This window comes from Oratosquilla oratoria, chromosome 18 (assembly GCF_046742065.1).
Source record: "Oratosquilla oratoria isolate Oo_2021 chromosome 18, ASM4674206v1, whole genome shotgun sequence".
Taxonomy (NCBI): Eukaryota; Metazoa; Arthropoda; class Malacostraca; order Stomatopoda; family Squillidae; genus Oratosquilla; species Oratosquilla oratoria.
The window spans coordinates 54669397-54692363 of NC_134794.1; the positions used below are offsets into that span (position 1 = coordinate 54669397).

The window sequence follows — 22967 nt, forward strand, 5'->3', positions numbered from 1 at the left end:
GCCCTTGGTTCAACTTTGCCACAAGTAACAATGCCCTAACCTGCTTGGCTGGCTAACTTCCAATTCTCATGGTAGGCAAGGATATAAGACTTCCTTTCACAGCTGTTTACTCATACATCACAACAAAGCAAAAATGTAATCCTTACCAAACTGCATGTTAAATATTCTGTTCTCATAAGAACGCAACTAGATAACTACTCCTACAGGGGAAGCAACAACAATCCTAAGCCAGTTTTTTCCCTATCGATCTATTGCAATGGGTATTTCTTTTAGGAGACCCATGCTTTCAAGGAACTGTGGACTTGCATCTAATGCGGATTAATTTTACATGGGGTATTGGCTGCAAGTTATTGTGTAGTATAAACTGCTCAGTAGCATGCAGCCAATACTTTAGGGACTATATGGGATGCCCCTATGGCCCAGAGCCACACATAATTTTGTCTATGTTAGGAGAAATCTCTACTCATAGAGAAATGATGGTACTTTATTCTAATGCAATTGTCCCTCTGTTATGCCGTCCCCCTCTTAATACTGTCTTGTACCACTTCTGAGTATACATTTCCATTTTTGTTGAAGCTGCGAGAACAAGACCTTGGACCTGGTCTAGAGAATAAGTCCCAGAGAGAGCTGCACCTACTACAGGTGGAGGCATTTTGATGGGTTGTCAAAATGGGCACGAAGAGCTTCTCTCCAGCTTGTGTCTTTAATTAGAGCACAACTTGTAGATAACCACCACCAATCTATCACTGCAACTATCTTCACGTGAAGAACAATGCTAGTCATTCCAAAAGAGAGGACAGTAAAGCACATCATTTTTGGAGACTTATGACTCAGAGAATAATCTATTAAATGCCATAGACTGCTTACCTCATACACAACACTAGAGCCCCCAGTGCCAAGGGTTCCTAGTGTCATGTAGCGATGACCCTTCACTAAGATATCTGCTTTTCCAAAACTGTTTTCTGTCTGTGAAATGTCAGATCTGGAGTCTTCCTTCCACTTGCTTCTAGTATGACTTGTTATTTGGAACTTAGGGTCAACTTTGGGAACAGAGTCTGAACTTATTCCTGAACTGAAACTCTGAGATGAATCAATTTCAGTTCTACTTTGTGAACTTGTGTTTTTATATGTGGATGCATTATTTCTATCAACAAGAGGTAAACTCTTGGATACAGCAGTACCACTTCTTTTTTCTGAACAGCTGCTCTTGGATATGGTTGTGCCATTATCATTCAGTGATGCCATGTTTTGAGATTGATATCCACTGCTACCCTCCAGCATGTCTGAATTCATTTTCTTGAGTGAAGCTAAACTCTCACGTGTATTGGCTCCAGCAGTAGCATAGTAACTATGGAGCTCTCCTGTTTGCATTTGTGTTTCCCTATCTTTTAATATTGAATTTACAATAGATTGTTTCTCAGTTTCTAATGTGTTAATTGTAAGGGAATTCCCTTGTGATATTGAACTACGATTTTGTTCTGACATTTTCATTGTGCTCATAGATGGATTGCTTAAGTCTACATAAGTGTCGTCTTCCACATCATGTCTACTGATCCCTGGATTATACTGTTTTTTAACACACTGTCGTCCATGGTCTGTGAGGCTGCCTTCCTCTTTGTATCTGAGACGTCCCCAATTCTTCTCCAGGCCATGCTGCTCCTTTTCATTCTTTTCTCTAATGTCTGAAGCTGAAATGGATCTTGGCATTATTTTGTTTGGCGATTTATTCACCATTCTCTCTGATTCATAGCTTAAAGGGCCAAAAGTGCTTGACTTTGTGGAGCTATTGCCCTTCACTAAGAAATCCACCTCTCCATATATGTTTTCTATCTGAGAAGAATTGGACCTAGAGTTTTCCCAACACTTGCTTTGAGTATGACTTGGTGTTTGGAATTTAGGGCCAATTTTGTGAGCACCATAGTCTGAATTTAGCCTTGAGCTTAAAATTTGTGATGAGGCAATTTCAGGTTTACTATGTGAACTTGTGCTCTCACATGTGGCTGAAGTGTCAAACTGATGAGATACATTTTTGTCTGCTCCACTCTGAAAATTAAGTAAAATTTACATAAGAAAAATATCATTTGTTAACAAAATGCAAGTCAATATAACATAAAATCAAACAGAATAAACTTCATTAGCATATTACTCTTATAAATATATATCAATCCAAACATATACAAGTGCAAATTTTACATAAGTACACACATATAAAATAGAATTTCAGGGCTATACAAAATTAGTACAAAGGAAGTAAAAAAAAGTTATCTCGGAAAAGGACCTTGGAGTAATTATTAACACAGACATGTCACCCGACAAGCATATTAACAAAATAGTCAGAGAAACATTCAATTCACTAAGATCAATAAAGGTGACCTTTGACTACTTGGATGATGTAATAGTAAAGAAAATATTAGTCACACTGATAAGACCAAGATTCTGCAACACTATGGATACCCAGTACAAAAATAATAAATAAATAAATAATAATACATACATATACCAAAGGCTTTTCCCCCCTTACACGGTGGGTAGCCAAAAAGAAAAAAGCATAGAAATCACTCCCACCCATTTCATTCCCTATATATTCCACTCCCCTCCACCCTCCTTCCTATCTTGGCATCTCCTGGATGACGGGTCATCCCTGCATCTTGTCCACTGCCCTGGGTCAGAAGCAGTGTCGCAAGACACAGCACATCCACAGCAAGGCCGCTTCATAAATTCGGCGACCCCCCCTCTCCGTTCCCTCATGCAGGAAAGGAGAAGATGGGGAGAAATCCCTTTGGGCTGCGTCAAATTTTTTCTCATACATACTTCCTCACCCCCCATCCCCCACCCACTCCCCCTCATGCATCACAGCCTCATCTATACACAACCCTTCTCCATTCACCCCTATCTTCTGTCCTCTCCTGTCCTTCCTCTACAGACATTCCTCTCTTTTGTAAAGCCCCTTTCCCCATCCATCCATCTCATCTTAGGACGCTGCCTCATATTCACTCCTTCCACCTCCGCCTTCCACACTTCTTTTACTAATCTTTCTTCACTCATTCTTTCCATGTATCCAAACCATCCTAATATTCTTTCATCAACCCTATCTCCCAGCTCCTTTTCCACCCCTGTTCTCCTCCTCCTCACCTCCTCATTTCTCACTCTACCCAGCCTAGTAACCCCTATCATACTTCTCAGACATTTCATCTCAAACACATTCAAACTCCTTCTCTCTTCCTCTCTCATGTTCCATGTTTCTGCCCCGTACATTGCTGTTGGTACAATCACTCCTTCATATTAGCTCCTCTTAGCATCCATTCCCAAATGTCTATTTCTCATTACACTTTTTAATCCACCAAGGCATTTACTCACTTCTCTCAATCTACATTCTACCTTCACCCCCACTCCTCCCTTTCCTGTCATATTCGCACCCAAGTATCTGAAACTATCCACTTCCTCCAGTTTCTCACCCTTAATGCTCACTTCCAGCCTACTGTCACTCTCTCCCCTTGTACATCTCATCACCTTACTTTTGCCCCCATTTATCTTCAGCTTCCTTCTTGCACACACCTTCTCAAACTCTGTCACTAACTTCCTCAATCCCTCCTCTGATCCTGCTTCAAGCGCAGTGTCGTTGGCAAACAATAACTGGCTCACCTCCCACTTTTCTCCATTTTCTTTAATCATCTCCAACCCCTAACCCACTACCCTTGCATTCACCTATCGCACCACCCCATCCATGTAAAGATTGAACAGCCAGGGCGACATAACACATCCTTGACGAAGTCCCACCTTTACCTCAAACCATTTACTCTCTCCATTTCTAATCCTAACGCAAGCTCTACTACTCTCATAAAAACTCTTGAATGCTCTTAACAGCTTTCCTCCTATCCCATATATCTGCAGTACCTCCCACAATGCCTTCCTGTCTACCCTGTCGTAAGCCTTTTCCAGATCCATAAAAGCCCAAACAACATCCTTACCCTTTCCTATAGCTTTCTCACATATCTGTCTTACCACAAAAATCTGATCTACACATCCCCCACCTGTCCTAAAACCACACTATTCCTCACCAATTACTCCCTCTGTTCCTCTCCTAATCCTCTCAATCAAGATCCTCCCATAAGCCTTCCCAACTACACTCAACAAGCTGATCCCTCTGTAACTACTACACTCACACGTCCCCCTTTCCTTTGTAAAGCGGAACTATACAGGCACTCCTCCAGTCTTCTGGCACTCTACCCTCTCTTAAACAAACATTAAATAACCTCACCAGCCAGTCCACCATAACTGTACCTCCTTTCTTCAGACATTCTGCATGGCATCCATCCAACCCAGATGCCTTACCTGCTCTCATCATCTTAACCACTTCACTCCGGGCCAAAATCTCGCAGGCAGCATTATCTGCCTGACATACAATATTGCGTCATAATACTCGCATCATAAAAAATAGTCACCGCTTATATCGATCGTTTTCTCTTTGACACGTGAATTATGATAACCATAGAAAATGTGATGAAGCCAGTTTAGAGAGTATGTCAGTTACGAAGGGACAACTACAATAAATATAATCAAGACACCGATATGGCTGCCTCACGTATCCACTTGCTCCCCATGCCACCTACGTAGGTGGCACCGTATGGAAGGGGTTAACAGCTGCTTTCACTTCATCCTTCCCTATTTCTCCTCCATTTTCCTCACTCATCACTCTCATTTTCTTAGCGCTTCCCACTGCAACTACCTTTCCCTCGCTATCCTCCTTCACATTTAGCAAAAAAAATCCAAAGAATGAGCAACGACAAAGATGGCACCAACACTCTCTAAATTGATATATGAACAAAGATTGTCCAAACTTGAACTACCAGCCCTGGAACAAAGAAGAGAAAGGGAATCTACTGGCCATTTACAGAATTATAAAAGGGATGGAAGTCCTTGACACAGTAGATTTATTAAAGAGGGATAAAAGAAAATCAAGAGAACATGAAAAGAAATTCAAAAAGGATAGTTACAGAAAAGATCTGAAAAAGAATAGTTTCCCACACAGAGTGATAGATGTCTGAAATAAATTGGATGAGGTAACAGTGTGCAAAAACTATACAAAAATTTAAGAATAAACTTGGTGCTGAAAGATACAAAGACAGGTCACTTCGAGCATAGCTCCCTTCCCCATATAATACAACTTGGTAATATACACACAGGGAAGATCATGTACTACAAATTTGATCTGTTTTTACTCAAGACTACTAGACATAACACAAGAAAGGAATGGATGGGCTGATTGTGCATTCCTAGATCTATAAAAAAAAAAAAAAAAAATTGATGGTCCCTCACAAATAACTATTAAGAAAACTGGAAACCATAGGAGTGATACATGTTAAACTACTGAAATGGATGGAGGACTTTTTGAATGGAAGAAAAATTGGGGTAGTGCTCAGAGATAAGAGTTCTACTTGGGAAGAGGTAATTAGTGGAGTTCCACAAGGATCAGTATTGGCTCCAATAATGTTTGCTATTTATGTGAATGACATGGACAAATGTGTGGAATGTTACATGAACTTCTTTGCAGATGATCAAAATTGTTAAAGAAACTGAGTATTGAAATGGACTGACTCACTAGAGAGATCCGAACAGGGTCTGAGAATGGAATCAGAATTTAGGAGTGGACTTCAACATTAAGAAATGTAGCTTAATGAAATTTGGAAAAAGTAAAAGAAAAAATATATCAGTACAATATAAAATTGGTGAAAAGTAACAAAAGTGGGATCTGTAAAAGACCTTGATGTAAGCAGCCATCCAAGAATCCTGGGACAGTCTGAACTCCTAGCACCTTGAAAACCTTGCCCTATTCTACCAAGACATTCCCAGATGGTAAAGAGGAAAGGCCTCCCTACCAAATATCATATGTACTAAGTGATATGAATTAATTACCTTTATTCTAACTGATTATTTACATTTCTGTACATATATATATGTATGTAGATGTGAGGCAGCTGTCCTTCTACTAGTACCATATAACCCAGTACTACCTACTGCATGGTCAGACTGTCAGCAACTAAACCAGCTCCCCCCCCCCTCACTAGTGACACTAGGATGGAGGAAAAAGAAAACCATCAAAAAGGCAGGTGAACTCTGAGTCAATGGCCATCCAACCCCTGTTAAGGGTCACTAACTCATGTGTTTGCCATGTGTGGCATCCCTGCAGAGCCTAGACACAGGAGTTCTGGAAGCTGAGTGATGCCCCAGTGCTGTAGTTGCACTGAGGTGCCTCCCTGGGACTCATAACATGCTTTTTTGGTCCTCTACTCAGGCCAGGATGGGTGGCCCTTCTTGGCTCGGAGAGGTAAATCAGCTGGGCTGACTGACTTGAATCTGTGGATCAGGCATGCCCTGAGTTGAGCAACAACCACCTGGGCCAACAGGGCACAGTCCACGGCTATCATCCCCTTGGGTCAAGGTGGTGGGTGTGTACACTCTCCCTGACTCCTAGGATTATTGGTGTTAATATGTATAATTGAATTCTGGTCTCTCCCTTGTTGAGCTTGGTGGTGGGTGGGAGTGTGGGAGAGCAAATCACAGGCATACATCCATGGACACATATTATGGGGATAGATTTGTAACCTGTCCCCATCAAAATCACCAAACCTGCTGTGTGGGGTGCTCCTGGGGTGTTGCAAATGAGGCACCAACACATTGAGCCAGGCCTAGGGTAAACCTCTGGCATGCTCTCTGGGTGGGCACCTGGAACATTCTCTCTCACAGGATGACTGACTATCCTTTTTTACTGTTGGAGCTCAGAAAGCTTAGATTGGATAATAATGGCTCTCTTAGAGGTGAGGAGACTAGGCAACAGCAAGATTGTTAGGGTGGGTTACACCTACTTCTGGTTGGGCTGAACTGACAGGACCCACCACAAAGGAGTAGCAGTAAGCATATCTAACTGACTACAGCATGCTGTTGTAAAGGTTACTCCAGCATATGATGCACATATTGTGATGCATCATCGTTCGTCAGGCAGCTAATGTGTGCACGAATATTTGAATCGTATTGAAGAAGTTAAGGAAACCCTGAAAGACTTCAATATAAAACATGTGGTTGCATCAGCATACCACCCACAAAGTCAAGGGTGTCTCAAGAGGTTTCACAGAACCCTTAACCCCTTCCATATGGTGACACCTACATAGGCGTCATGAGGAGCAAATGGGTACACGAGGCTGCCATATCAGCGTCTTGATTATATTTATTGAAGTTGTACCTACGTGACCCCCATACTCTGTAAACTGGCTTCATCATATTTTCTATGGTTATCAAAATTCACGGGTGAAAGAGAACAAGCATTACAGGAGTTACTTTATTTTTTATAATGCGAGTATTATGACGCAACATTGCACGTCTGGCAGCTAATGCTGCCCGCGAGATTTTGGCCCGGAGTGAAGGGGTTAAACACTAGATCAGGGCATTTATATTTTTATGTTTGAGAAAGACTGGGATGAAGGCACAGATTTGTTGTTGTATACCACTAGAATAACAACACATGAAGGCCTAGGATTTTCTCCTTTTCTTTTCATGTTCGGTAAAGGCCCACGAGAAACTTTTGCCTCCTTCTAGGAGAAAATGCTGTCTACAGGCTCTGAGGGTGATACCCCTTACTCTAAATTTGTAGGTACTGATTTTGAAAAGTTGAAGGTTTGAGAATTAGCTAGGAAGAACATGGAAAAGTCTCAAGAAGTTTCTAGGGGATATTATGATAAGAAGACTGTTAGAAGAGAATTCAATGTGAGATTGTGTTTTAGTTTTATCTCCTCACCCTACCTCACTACATCTAAAATATAAAGGACCATTCAAGATGCTTAAGAGAAGAGGTGGTGATAATTAAGTTGTAAAGAATTCCAAGGAGGAGATTAAGAGTGCAACAGGTGCATATAAACCTCCTGACATTATTTCACAGAGAGGTACTGGAGGAAGAAGTAGTTGGCGTGATCGAGACAGGACAAGCTGATGGGAACTGATTCAGATATTAGGGTCTAAAATTCTTTTATGATTTAGACAGATAAAAAATGAGTGAGGAATTATAAGGAATTCTGTCGTCACTCACAGGAGAGATGCTTGAAGAAGTTGGAGTGCTCCTCTGTAAGTATACCTTGGTATTTTCCTCATGCCCCCACTGTAACCCAAGCCATTACCCACATCTTCATTTTGAAAGAAGGAGCCAAGCCAGTGAGACAGAACCCCCCACAGATTGTCACTCCAGAAGAAAAGAATTATGGTGGATGAAGTGAACTAACTTATGAAGCATGGATTAGTGGAACTTTGTACTAGTTTTTGGGCTTCATCAGCTGTGCTAGTACTTAAGTCTGGAGGTTAGTAGAGATTATGTGTTGACTAGAGGAATGTAAATGTGGTCACAAAAGCAGATGCTTTCCCTATCCCCAAAATAGATGATCTTACTAAGTTCCTGCAGCAAAATTTTGTCCAAGATAGACTTAATGAAGGGACATCATCAAATCCTCTTTAGAGGCAGTTACAGAGGTGCCTGCTTTTGTTACCCCACAAGGGCACTTTCAATATAAGTGACCCCTTCTGGAATGGAGAACAGTGGAGAGTCTTTCTAACACCTTGTAAATTGGCTAGTTGAGGGACTGCCAGGTATCAGGGCATACTCAGACGACATGTGGGATGATCATATGATAGTTAAAAAGTTTATTCGACAGACTGGAACAAGCCCAGCATACTATGAACCTGAAAAAAAGTGTCTTTAGTATGAGCACCACTGAGTATCTAGGGCATCAAGTAATATGGAGATGCATCACACCATTGGAAGCCAGAGTGAAGGACATTGTGGAATACAAAGTTCCAAAGACAAAGAGAGGCATCAAAAGGTTTACGGGCATGCTCAAATGCTATCGAAGGTGTTGTCCAAATCTTGCAGAGGTAGCTGCTCCTTTAACCCACATGCTCTCTTATAGTTATTTCAAGTGGGATGAAGGTGCAGATGCAGCCATTGTGAAATATAAGAGGCTTCTTTTGGACCAGACAGTCTTGATGGCTTCAAATTATTGTAAGACTGTTTTTATGTTTTTTTGTAATGCCAGTCATGTAGCAATAGGTGCTATGCCTGCCCAGGAAAAGGATGGTGTTATGAGGCCCATCTCATTCGCATCTTAGATACTTAAAAAGAGTACCAAAAGCAATATTCGAACATTGAAAAGGAGGCCCTCAGCCTCATATCAGCTTTAAATAAATTTAAGATATTCCTTGAAGGAAAAGAGGTAATTTTGAGTGACCATAACCTTCTGAAATATATAAAAACTGACAAATATAAAAGTGATAGATTAGCCAGATGTATCTAATGCACCCCAGGAAATCAAAATGTGGTGGCTATCACACTGTCACACCCAGACACAAAATGTTAAGCCTTGCTTGATTCACAGACTTAAAACATTTTCATCCATGGAGGGGGGATGTGTCATGTGTCATGCAATGCTCATGTATGTCTTGTATGCCATGAAATACTTCAAATGGATTATTGTAAAAATTCCATGTTTAGAATATAGCATGGATGAAAATGGCAGCTAGATGTAGTGCCAGGATACTTACAAATGTATATCTGAGCAGGAAATAGGTAGCTGATAAATACTTGTACACCTTCCTCATACATACATACATACATACATATACCAAGGCTTTTTCCCCCTTCCAAGGGAGGTAGCCAAAAAGGGAAAGGCATAAAAACACTCCCACCCACTTCATCCCTAAATACACTCCACACCCCTCCCACCCTCCCTCTCATCTGAGCACCTCCTGGATGACAGGTCATCCCTGCACCCTGCCCACCGCCCTGGGTCAGAAGCAGTGTCGCAAGACACAGCACATCCACAGCAAGGCCGCTTCATTTAATCGGCGACCCCCCCTCTCCGTCCCCCCTTGCAATAAGGAGAGGACGGGGAGAAATCCCTTCGGGCTGCGTCAAAATTTACTCACACATACTACCCCCCCCCCCGCCCATTCCTCCTCATGCAATCACAACATCCATATACAACCATTCTCCACTCACCTCTGTCTTCCGTCCTCTCCCTTCCTTCCTCAACAGACATTCCCCTCTTCCCCAAAGCCCCCTTCACCCCATCCATCCACCTCATCCTAGGACGTCCCCTCATGTTCACTCCCTCCACATCCCTATTTGCCTGTCTTCACACAGTCACTTCATTTTTTATTATGTATGAGGAAGGTCCAAGAAAAGTGAAGGACCTTCCTCATACATAATAAAAAATGAAGTGACTGTGTGAAGACAGGCAAATAGGAAAATATTGAATAAGTTTATATATATAGAAATTTGTGGCATCTATGCTCAGTGGCCTCTGCAAGTGCTATATATTTATAGGGCTGTGTGCCATTCTCTCTTGCCCTCTCATTGTATATATCCACAGATGTAAGTAAAGTTATTTTCGTACCTTGCCTTTGTTTCATCCTGGTGAAGTGGGAATATCTTGTACAGATAATGAATAAATATACAAACTGAGCATGAATTGATAAAACTGTTCAAATCTTGGCCAGATTGGGACAGTTAATCAAAAACACAACAGGTTCATGATATCTTGTGGATTATAAAGTGTAGAGAAATAGACATCTGGGAATGGATGCAAAGAGAATATATGAAGGGGCGATTGTGCCTACAACAGTGTATGGGGACTTGGACTTGGAATTTAAGAGAGGCAGAAAGGAAAAGTTTAAACATGTTTGTGATGAATTGTCTGAGAAGTCTGGTAGGGGTTACAAGGTTGGATTGTGTGAGAAATACGGATATAAAGTGGAGAACAAGGGTGGAAAGGTATTATGAGGTATACCTGCACTATCTCTAAAAGAACAGTCTTAAGTTTTGAAACTGTATGTTACCTACTATTTTTTCCTGGAAGTTGTTAACAGCTGGCTTTTCTGACCTGTGGAACCGCCTCTTTGGTGGAAGTGGAACATTCACCATCCCGAACTTGCTGTTGAATATAAAACAAAATTAAATAAATTTGAGATATATATTAGGCACTCCCCCCTATATGAAGGGCTTGGCAGAATCAAAGCACACACCCATTATATAGAATTAAAGTTCAATTAATCCTCAGTCCCATCTTAGTACAATTCACGTGAGGGGTTGTCCCTATCCTCTATTACACTACATAGATCAATGGTAATGCAACAAGATATAGCTCTTTCACAGCAAGTCCTAACAGCTATAGTTGGTTTACTCCCATCACTTCATATGATGCCACTTCCCCCTTCTTATCTACTCGTAATAACCTACGAAGCAGACGAGAACATCCCTTTGGACCATGTCATCCCTTTATCTATGCACAATCTTCCTCCATTTTGTCCTCTTTTCCCTTATAAAGTGAAACTATACAGGCACTCCTCCAGTCCTCTGGCACTCTACCCTCTCACCCAGCAAACATTAAATAACCTCACCAGCCAGTCCACCATCACTGCACCTCCTTTTTTTAGACATTCTGCATGGCATCCATCCAGACCAGGTGCCATACCTACTTTCATCATCTTAACAATTGCCTTCACTTTATCCTTCCTTATTTCTCCTCTATTTTCCTCACTCATCATGGTCATTTTCTTAGCATTTCCCACTGCAGCTATTTTTCCTTCCCTATCCTCCACATTTAGCAACTCCCTAAAATATTCTGCCCATCTTCCCTTTACTGCCTTCTCTTCCATTATCATCTCTCCATCTGCACCTTTTACCTTTTCTTCTCTACTTGATTCGCCTCCTCTTCCTCTCTTAATTTCTTTCCAAAACATCTTTTTATTACTTTCAAAATTTTCTGTCATACTCTTACTCCATTTCACATCTGCTCTCCTCTTTGCCTCCTTTACCTTGTGCTTTACTTCTCTTTTCTTTGTACCTCTCATATGACTCCCTCATCCTATTTTGTACCCAATCTGTGAAAGCTTGCTTCTTCTCTTCTACAACCTTTTTTTTCTCCTCATCCCACCATTCACTACCCTTCCTTCTACTAGTTGTAAGGGCTGTTCTTTCTCACGATATTTTATCTTCTGATTCAACTTTCCTTAAAATAGAATACTTAATTGTGAATTAACCAAGTGTTCTTGTTATATTATTTTGTTGTGTAAATAGTTTAAAAACGAAACACTTTTTCATTACTGGACAAAAGAAAGAAATAATTTAGAACTCTACTTAAATAATTCAAACCTCCAAAAGGTAACAATTCCCAAACTCAAACTTGCCCCTCCCTTTCAACTTAGTTTCATTCAATACCAATATATTCCTCTTTCTTCTCACACACATACTGCCTATCTTTTCCCTTTTACTCTCATCTGTACCAAACCTATGCACATTAATAGGCATAAGATGGGCAAATTGTATTTCAATTATTAGAAAGAACAGTCATTTTACAAAAAAAAATCATAACCCAATAAGGTAAAAAATTAAGTAATTATGTGCAGTTGAATTCAAGGGTAAAGCCAGGGATCTAATTGGGTATCATCTTTTTTTTTTTTTTAAAGCATATGTGACTAATCACAGGTAATTGGGGAAATTGTATCTCTTACTCCACCCCTCCATTACATCATGAGGACATGTTTGTATGTATGAACAGATTAGGAACCTTAAATTTTGGTGAAAAAGAATAATTCGCCACCCTCCAGTTCAGGATTCCAATAGAGAAGTATTTCTAGGGTTTAAGATCAAATCCAATCTATCCATGATAGATTTAAATGAGTGCATAGAGGGTTTAGGAAGAAATGTCAATGTAATAGTACTGGGAGACCTTAATGCTAGGGTGGGAAATGGTCCAATCGATGGAGTGGTTGGGAAGTGTGGAGTTCCAGGAAAGAATCGTAGTGGAGAGTTGATGGTGGAAATGTGTCTAGAAAGAGAGTTGATGATAGCAAATACAGTGTTTCGGAAGAAAGTCAAGCATAAGTACACATGGGAGAGGGTGGTGGAGGGAAGGGTGGTAGATAGAGCGCTAATGGATTACGTAGTGGTAAATAGGATTATGATAGGAAGAGTTAAGGATGTACATGTGCTAAGGGGAGAGGGTGGGGGAATATCAGATCATTTTTTGGTGGAAGGTAAGCTGAGAGTGGAGGATAGATGGAGAAGGAGGAAGGGGACAAAAGGTAGGGAGGTTCTTAGAGTGAACTCCTTGAATGAAAAGGAAAAGGAGAAGGAGTACGAAAAGAAGCTGAAGGAGGAGTGGGAGGGAGTAAAGGATAGAGCAGAGATGGGTGTGGAGGAGGAATGGGGATGGTTCAAGGAGGGAGTCTTAAAGTGTGCAAGGATGGTGTGTGGAACAAGAAGGACAGGGGGAAATAGAAGAAAGGGTAGTGAATGGTGGGGATGAGGAAACAAAGAAGGCGGTAGAAGAGAAGAAGCGAGCATTCACAGATTGGTTACAAAAGAGGACAGGGGAGTCATATGAGACGTACAAAGAAAAGAAAAGAGAAGTAAAGCGAAAGGTAAAGGAGGCAAAGAGGAGAGCAGATGTGAAATGGGGTAGGAGTATGACAGAAAATTTTGAAAGTAATAAAAAGATGTTTTGGAAAGAAATTAAGAGAGGAAGAGGAGGCGAATCAAGTAGGGAAGAAAAGGTAAAAGGTACAGATGGAGAGTTGATAATGGAAGAGATGGCAGTGAGGGGAAGATGGGCAGAATATTTTAGGGAGTTGCTGAATGTGAAGGAGGATAGGGAAGGAAAGATAGCTGCAGTGGGAAATGCGAAGAAAATGAGAGTGATGAGTGAGGAGAATGGAGGAGAAATAAGGAAGGATGAGGTGAAGGCAGCTGTAAAGATGATGAAAGCAGGTAAGGCACCTGGTCTGGATGGATGTCATGCAGAATGTCTGAAAAAGGGAGGTGCAGTGATGGTGGACTGGTTGGTGAGGTTATCTAATGTTTGCTGGAGAGAGGGTAGAGTACCGGAGGACTGGAGTAGTGCCTGTATAGTTCCTCTTTACAAGGGAAAAGGGGACAAGTGTGAATGTAGTAATTTCAGAGGGATTAGCCTGTTGAGTGTAGTAGGGAAGGCTTATGGGAGGATCTTAATTGAGAGGATTAGGAGAGGAACAGAGGGAGTAATTGGTGAGGAACAGTGTGGATTTAGGACGGGTAGAGGTTGTGTAGATCAGATCTTTGTGGTAAGACAGATATGTGAGAAAGCTATAGGAAAGGGGAAGGATGTTTTTTGGGCTTTCATGGATCTGGAAAAGGCTTATGATAGGGTAGACAGAAAGGCACTGTGGGAGGTTATGCAGATTTATGGGATAGGAGGAAAGCTTTTGGGAGCTGTCAAGAGTTTTTATGAGAGTAGTAGAGCATGTGTTAGGATTAGAAATGGAGAGAGTGAGTGGTTTGAAGTAAAGGTGGGACTTCGTCAAGGATGCGTTATGTCGCCCTGGCTGTTCAACTTATACATGGATGGGGTGGTGCGAGAGGTGAAAGCAAGGGTAGTGAGTCAGGGATTGGAGATGGTTAAAGAAAATGGAGAAAAGTGGGAGGTGAGCCAGCTGTTGTTTGCGGACGACACTGCGCTTGTGGCAGGGTCAGAGGAGGGATTGAGGAAGCTGGTGGCAGAGTTTGGGAGAGTATGTGATAGAAGAAAGCTAAAGATAAATGTGGGTAAAAGTAAGGTGATGAGATGTACAAGGGGTGAAAGTGGCAGTAGACTGGAAGTGAACATTAAGGGAGAGCGACTGGAGGAAGTGGATAGTTTTAGATACTTGGGTGCAAGTGTAGCAGGAAAAGGTGGAGTGAAGGTGGAGGTAGAATGTAGATTGAGAGAAGCGAGTAAATGCCTTGGTGGTTTAAAGAGTGTAATGAGGAATAGACATTTGGGAATGGATGCGAAGAGGAGACTGTATGAAGGAGTGATTGTGCCAACAGCACTGTATGGGGCAGAAACGTGGAACATAAGAGAAGAAGAGATAAGGAGTTTGAATGTGTTTGAGATGAGGTGTCTGAGAAGTATGGTGGGGGTTACTAGGCTAGATAGAGTGAGAAATGAGGAGGTGAGGAGGAGAACAGGGGTGAAAAAGGATTTGGGAGATAGGGTTGATGAAAGAATATTAGGATGGTTTGGACACATGGAAAGAATGAGTGAAGAAAGACTAGTAAAAGAGGTATGGAAGGCAGATGTGGAGGGAGTGAACATGAGGGGACGTCCTAGGATGAGGTGGATGGATGGGGTGAAGGGGGCTTTGGGGAAGAGGGGAATGTCTGTTGAGGAAGGAAGGGAGAGGACGGAAGACAGAGGTGAGTGGAGAATGGTTGTATATGGATGATGTTGTGACTGCATGAGGAGGAATGGGCGGGGAAGTGGGGGGTGGGGTAGTATGTGTGAGTAAATTTTGACGCAGCACGAAGGGATTTCTCCCCGTCCTCGCCTTATATGCAAAGGGGGACGGAGAGGGGGGGTCGCCGATTAAATGAAGCGGCCTCGCTGTGGATGTACTGTGTCTTGCGACACTGCTTCTGACCCAGGGCGGTGGGCAGGGTGCAGGGATGACCCGTCATCCAGGAGGTGCTCAGATGAGAGGAAGGGTGGGAGGGGTGTGGAGTGTATTTAGGGATGAAATGGGTGGGAGTGTTTTTATGCCTTTCCCTTTTTGGCTACCTCCCTTGGAAGGGGGAAAAAGCCTTGGTATATGTATGTATGTATGTAAGATCAAATGAATATTCCACCACAAAATGAGGTAGCAGAACCTTAGCTTAAATTATGAAGTGGTAGGCAGGGACTCCAACAAGGATGCCAACACAATCATAGACGCCTGGCGGGTATGACATGTGGGGTAGGCATTCAACTATGAGTCTGCCCATTTGTATAAGTGGAAAATAATGGAGATTATGGAAATATTTGAAACATAGTAGTTAGCCAATCTATATATGCATTCAACTATAAGTCTGCCCATTGGCAGATGATGATAGGGAGTTAAGAAAACCCACAAAGACAACACATTTACACACAGAGCTAGGAACATAGTGGTTGCCAAGAACCATGCATGTCCAGATGTAGAAACCAATCAAAATCATTGTAAATGAAAGGGAATTTGGGTGAGAGTTACCTTCTCCCAATGATAAATTGGTTGATGTACTTGGTTAGATAGCAGGGACAGAACCAAATCAGTGATTATTATTATGTGTAGAAATAGAATGATGCTTAAAAGGTGGCTGGAAGGTTTAGTGATGTAATCTCACATATTTCACTCATGCCATCAACAGTGTTAAATACTTACCCCCCCCTCCATGCTACTTCTGTATTCATAGGTTATTCTTGTCTGGTAATCCAAGGTAAAGATTTTGGAAAACTTTGATCCATGTATATCATTATGTAATTGGATAAAGAGAGTCAAGGGTAAAGAGATGTACATACGTGTACTATGGGGAGGCGTTACATACCTATCCACCCAACCCAATGACTTCTATGGATGGAAACGATGCATTACTTGTATCATAACTATGCGACATTGAGTATAAGAGCATAGATTAAGAAGTTATATGTTACTTGTGAACACACATTTCTAGTGTTTTTATTGCACACACACACACATATTATATATATATATACTGTACATATATATCCAGATTACATGACAATAACTACATACCTTTTGGTCTTACTGATTGCAGAGAAAATATCCTCTATGGTGGGGCCTTTATCCTGCTCCTCTTCTTCCATTTCTTTTTTGTGGTCTTCCCTGCTTTTGAAATAAATATGCTTCAATGTTTGGGCTATTTCTTTCCTAAGTAATTAAACTACTATTAGAAAATCCCTAACCACAATTTTTTCTCAAGTACCAGCTTGTGCTTGTAGCAGGATCAGAGGAGGGATTGAGGAAGTTAGTGACAGAGTTTGGGAAGGTGTGTGAAAGAAGGAAGCTGAAAATAAATGTGGGCAAAAGTAAGGTGATGAGATGTACAAGGGGAGAGAGTGACAGTAGGCTGGAAGTGAGCATTAAGGGTGAGAAACTGGAGGAAGTGGATAGTTTCAGATACTTGGGTGCGAATGTGACAGGAAAGGGAGGAGTGGGGGTGGAGGTAGAATGTAGATTGAGAGAAGCAAGTAAATGCCTTGGTGGATTAAAAAGTGTAATGAGAAATAGACATCTGGGAATGGATGCTAAGAGGAGCTAATATGAAGGAAGTGATTGTGCCAACAGTAATGTACGGGGCAGAAACATGGAACATGAGAGAGGAAGAGAGGAGGAGTTTGAATGTATTTGAGATGAAATGTCTGAGAAGTATGATAGGGGTTACTAGGCTAGAGTGAGAAATGAGGAGGTGAGGAGAACAGGGGTGGAAAAGGAGCTGGGAGATAGGGTTGATGAAAGAGTATTAGGATGGTTTGGACACATGGAAAGAATGAGTGAAGAAAGATTAGTAAAAGAAGTGTGGAAGGGGTGAATGTGAAGGGGCGTCCTAGGATGAGATGGATGGATGGGGTGAAAGGGGCTTTGCAAAAGAGAGGAATGTCTGTAGAGGAAGGACGGGAGAGGACAGAAGATAGGGGTGAATGGAGAAGGGTTGTGTATAGATGAGGCTGTGATGCATGAGGGGGATGGGGGTGAGGAAATATGGATGAGAAAAAATTTGACGCAGCCTGAAGGGATTTCTCCCCATCTTTTCCTTTCCTGCATGAGGGGATGTAGAGGGGGGGTCACTGAATTTATAAAGCGGCCTTGCTGTGGATGTGCTGTCTTGCAACACTGCTTCTGACCCAGGGCAGTGGACAGGATGCAGGGATGACCCGTCATCCAGGAGGTGCCAAGATAGGAGGGAGGGAGGAGGGTGGAGGGGAGTGGAATATATGGGAAATGAAATGGGTGGGAGTGATTTTCTATGCCTTTTTCTTTTTGGCTACCCCCTGTGTAAGGGGGAAAGGGCCTTTGGTATATGTATGAATGTATGTACCAGCTATATAATGTATAATGTTACAGTATTCTTAAAATTGCCCTTAGGAAGTAGCTCCTAAGTTAACTTTCCTTTTGAAGAAGGCAAAGATCTAGTTTTCTGGTCCCATTTCTTGTGCTGAAAAATTCTAGTCAACTCAAAATACAAAATATTCCTAGTACAATTGGGTATGAGGTATGGAAGGCAGATGTGGAGGGAGTGAACATGAGGGGACGTCCTAGGATGAGATGGATGGATGGGGTGAAGGGGGCTTTGGGGAAAAGGGGAATGTCGGTTGAGGAAGGACAGGAGAGGACAGAAGACAGGGGTGAATGGAGAATGATTGTATATGGATGATGTTGTGATGCATGAGGTGGAATGGGTGGGGGGATGGGGGGGTGAGGTAGTATGTGTGAGCAAAATTTGATGCAGCCCAAAGGGATTTCTCCCCGTCTTCTCCTTTTATGCATGGGGGGACAGAGAGGGGGGGTCGCTGATTTAATGAAGCGGCCTTGTTGTGGATGTGCTATGACTTGCAACACTGCCTCTGACCAAGGGCAGTGGACAGGGTGCAGGGATGGTCCATCATCCAGGAGGTGCTAAGATAAGAGGGAGGGTGGAGGGGAGTGGAGTGTATTTAGGGATGGAATGGATGGGAATAATTTTGTGCCTTCTTCTTTTTGGTTACCTCCCTTGAAAGGGGGAAAAAGCCTTGGTATGTGTAGGTACAATAAGATACATACATACACAATCATATAATCTTTTTCTTTTTGAAAGATCCAGGAGAGAGGTGATACAATTACAGTATTCAGGTTACTAAAAGGGATAGATTACAATGACAGGATAGGATTTTTAAGAGGTCGTACGAACAAATTAAAGAAGACTACATGTTTAAAGGATGTAAAGAAATACAGTTTTCTATGTAGGTGCATAAATACTTGGAATAGCTTAGGTTATATTACCTAAGAAGGAATAATACATGCATTCAAATGTACATACATACATACATATACCAAGGCTTTTTCCCCCTTACAAGGGAGGTAGCCAAAAAGGAAAAGGCATAAAATCATTCCCACCCATTCCATCCCTAAATACACTCCACCCTCCCTCTTATCTTAGCACCTCCTAGATGACGGGTCATCCCTGCACCTTGTCCACTGCCCTGGGTCAGATGCAGTGTCGCAAGACACAGTACATCAACAGCAAGGCCGCTTCATTAAATCGGCGACCCCCCTCTCTGTCCCCCCATGCATAAAAGGAGAAGACTGGGAGAAATCCCTTTGGGCTGCATTAAATTTTGCTCACACATACTACCTCACCCCCCATCCCCCCACCCATTCCATCTCATGCATCACAACATCATCCATATACAACTATTCTCCATTCACCCGTCTTCTGTCCTCTCCCGTACTTCCTCAACCGACATTCCCCTTTTCCCCAAAGCCCCCTTCACTTCAAGTCAGGAGATATACCAGAAATGCTGTATAGGTAAAAGAGAGAGAAATAGCTAAGCACATGAAAGATAACACCAAGAGTTTTTGGAAATATGTGATGTCCAAGACGAGGACCAAGTTGAGTATAGGTGATCTGTATGTTAATAATGAGAGGACTGCTAACACAACTAACAACAAGGATAAAGCAGATATTCTGTCAAATCATTTTGCCAGGGTCTTCATCAAAGAACCAGAGGGTGAGGTACCACAGGTTATGGTAAGGGAAGTACCTGTTCTTGAAGAAGTGGAGTTTACCCAAACCAATATAAGGAAAGTTGTACAAAAACTTAAGAAGAATAAATCGCCTGGCCCTGATGGAGTACATGCGAGAATCATCAAGGAACTAACAGAAGAACTACTGGAACCCTTAAGAATACTGTTCAACAGCTCATTACGGGAAGGTGTGGTGCTGCAGGATTGGAGGATTGCACACATTACTACCATATTCAAGAGAGGAAACAAGAAAGACCCAGGGAACTATAGACCAGTCAGCCTTACAAGTATTATTTGTAAACTCATGGAATCATTGGTGAGAGAAGAAATAATAACCCATATGAAGGAGAATAATATGTTTAGTAAGAGGCAGTATGGATTTATATTTGGTAGGTCAACAGTACTACAACTTATAAAAGTGTTGGACAACTGGACAGATGCTCTGGATGAGGGGATGGGAGTAGATGTAGTCTATTGTGATTTCATGAAGGCGTTTGACCGGGTACCACACAGGAGATAAATTGAAAAGGTAGTGAGCTACAATATACAAGGTAAACTACTGAAATGGATCCAGAGCTTTTTATTTAGGAGAAGGCAGAGAGTTATAGTGAACAGACATCAGAGTGGAAGGAAGTAATGAGTGGAGTTCCCCAGGGTTCGGTATTGGGACCTCTATTATTTGTTCTATTTATAAATGATTTGCCTGATACAGTCAGACATAACAGTGAGGTATTCCTGTATGCCGATGACACCAAGGTGTTCATGAGGATACAGGATGCTGAAGATTGCATAAAGCTGCAGGAGGACTTGGGCGAACTACGATTGTGGACAGAATAATGGCTGTTAAGTTTCCATCCAGAGAAAAGTAAATATATGAGAATTGGCAACACTAAAGTACAAGATTATGACTACTATGTACAATGTTATCAGTAAAACCAGGACAGAAAAAGATATTGGGGTAGTCACTGATGACAATCTTACATTCTCTGATCATCTGGCAGAGAAGATAAATAAGGCCAATAAGATTGTGGGACTTATTAGAACTTTTGTATACCTAGAACCAGCTGTTTTTAAACCTCTTTTCACTGCCCTGGTCAGACCACAATTAGAGTATGCCAACCAGATATGGTGCCCATATCTTATTAAGGATATTGAAGCTCTAGAAAATGTGCAAAGAAGGGCAACAAAAATGGTATCGTGTTGTAAAGAACTACCTTACGAAGAGAGGCTGAAGAAAATGGATCTGCCTACCCTGGCATACAGGATATCCAGAGGAGACCAAATTGAGAATTTTAAGATTATAACCACCAAATATGACAAGGAATGTACCGAGGGTATCTTTAGGATGAGGGAAGAAAGTGCGACGAGAGGCCATGGGAAAAAAAAAAAAATCAAGACTAGAACTAGATTAAATCGTCGCAAGTACTCTTAATTGAACCGAGAGTTAGTGTCTGGAATAGTCTGCCAGATAGGGTAGTGGACTCCAAGACAGTTGTGCAGTTTGAAGCCAGACTTGACAAATATTGGAAGGGTCAGGAACAAAAATTCAATTATAGGGCAAAAATCAATACAGCATGCTACTGCCAGCCACAAAGTGTCCTGACTACCATACCGGAGCCACAGGCCCTTTAATGGGCCTCTTCCGGGAAATCATCTGTGAGTATTTGTGAGTATAATGTTTAAGTCAGACACAATAATTTAATAAATACAAAAAAATACTGTTTTTTAATATCACATTATACAGATCTATTAACCATGTAACACATAATTTGTTGAAATGCAATTTGTTTTATTTAAATGGTTTCTTTTAATGGTTACTTTGGGTTTAGGTTAGGTTAGTTTATATTAGGTTAGGAGCTATTGGACAATATAATTTTCATGCTAAATATCTGTGCTAACATAATTCTAGAATTTTATCAAGAATCTTCCTACCTGACACTTCAAATACTGAACAATTAAAAAAAGATGTTCCTATTTGTGAGATGTTACAATCTAGAAATAAGAATTGATTATTGTGAATGATGACCATAATAATCCAACAAGTAATAACACATTAGTCATTATCACTCCTAAAAAAAAAGAAAAAAAATGGTCTGAAGTATTCATTCTTAAGTCGAGTCATCAATAAATGGGATCAGTTAAGTAAGCAATTTGTGAAATAAAGAATATTTCCATGAGAGGGCATGATCATGATGGGTCCTCCGTATAGAAATGTCCTTCCTAGTCCTAGAAAAATTAATATTGTATCAATTAACTCAGAAATTCTGTGACCAGCCTGAGAAATATATATTTTTGAAGTGGTAACAAAACCTCAAGAGTAAGACCAGTCTGTAAGAGGCTATGATATTGAGCTACGAACTGGGTGATGAATGTACAAAGTAACAATGCGAAAGAAAGTGAATGGCGACCAAACATGATATTAACTTTTACCCAGTTAACAGGGCCTGTAAATCATTGAGGGAGTGTAGCAACAATCCAAGATTAAGAATATGATTGCAGAAAGAATACGAGTATTACACATGTAAATAAATTATACTAATATGGATAATGAGTGTATTATTATAGGTAATCACTATATATATTTTGAAAGCACAAGCTCCACTGTCGTGGCATTCCACTGCGCCCAGCCAGTTTCGAAATTTCTGAAATAAAACGAAAGGAAAATACTTAGTACTCCAACCACACAGGTAATTAAGTACGCACCTAAACTCAAATTATATCAGCTTGGCTTATGTTCAATAACACAGCTGTTTCTCTATCGTTTGTCTGTTTACAACTTTGAAACAGTGTAAATATTGGTTCTATATTCTGATTGGTCGAATAACAATGTGAATACGCATGCGCACAAGCCTTGGGTTGTGTTTCTATTGGAGGAACACTTACACTGGCAAGCAACTTCGATTTTACTTGCAAAAGCTAAACTTAAACCAAGAGGGTCTCAAGACGACAAAAAAAATCTCAAAGCCAGGATAAACGATATTACTACAGACATATGGAAAGCTGAACTGACTACTAAACCCTCCTTATCGCACTACAGGCGATGGAAATCAGAAATAAAAACGGAAGAAGAAATTTATGACAATAACCTAGACTACCATTCTATTCCGCGCCAGGATTAACACACTGAACATTAATTGGAGAAATCGACACACAAACCAAGACACAAGCTGTCCCTTATGCGGGCAGGAGGAACAAAACCTCGAGCATTTCTTACTAGAGTGCAACGAACTACCATCGATCAGAGCCTGAAACAAACAGCTCCAACAACTACCCGGAAAATAAGGACGCAACTTCAAGACAATATTAATGTTCGATCCTATAGTAGAAAACCTAGGAGAGGGCAGACAAACAATATATAACCTCTGGAAACACAG

General features: G+C 41.3%; 1 protein-coding gene across 2 annotated transcripts in view; it reads right to left on the reverse strand.

Annotated features, from left to right (window-relative positions):
• The window catches only part of Mps1 (dual specificity protein kinase monopolar spindle 1), a 34903-nt gene extending 12277 nt beyond the window's left edge, over nt 1-22626 (reverse strand). The window contains exons 1-4 of one of the 2 annotated variants that reach the window (XM_076201994.1): nt 22297-22626; nt 16606-16695; nt 10880-10970; nt 868-2043 (exon numbers count right to left, since the gene is read on the reverse strand). In XM_076201994.1, the coding sequence (XP_076058109.1) occupies nt 868-2043; nt 10880-10970; nt 16606-16676 (1338 nt within the window). In that variant the 5' untranslated portion in view covers nt 16677-16695; nt 22297-22626. Of the gene's footprint in view, nt 1-867; nt 2044-10879; nt 10971-16605; nt 16699-22296 lie in introns of both variants that reach the window. The other variant, XM_076201995.1, reaches the window with a different exon arrangement.
• Between the last annotated feature and the right edge of the window lie 341 nt (nt 22627-22967).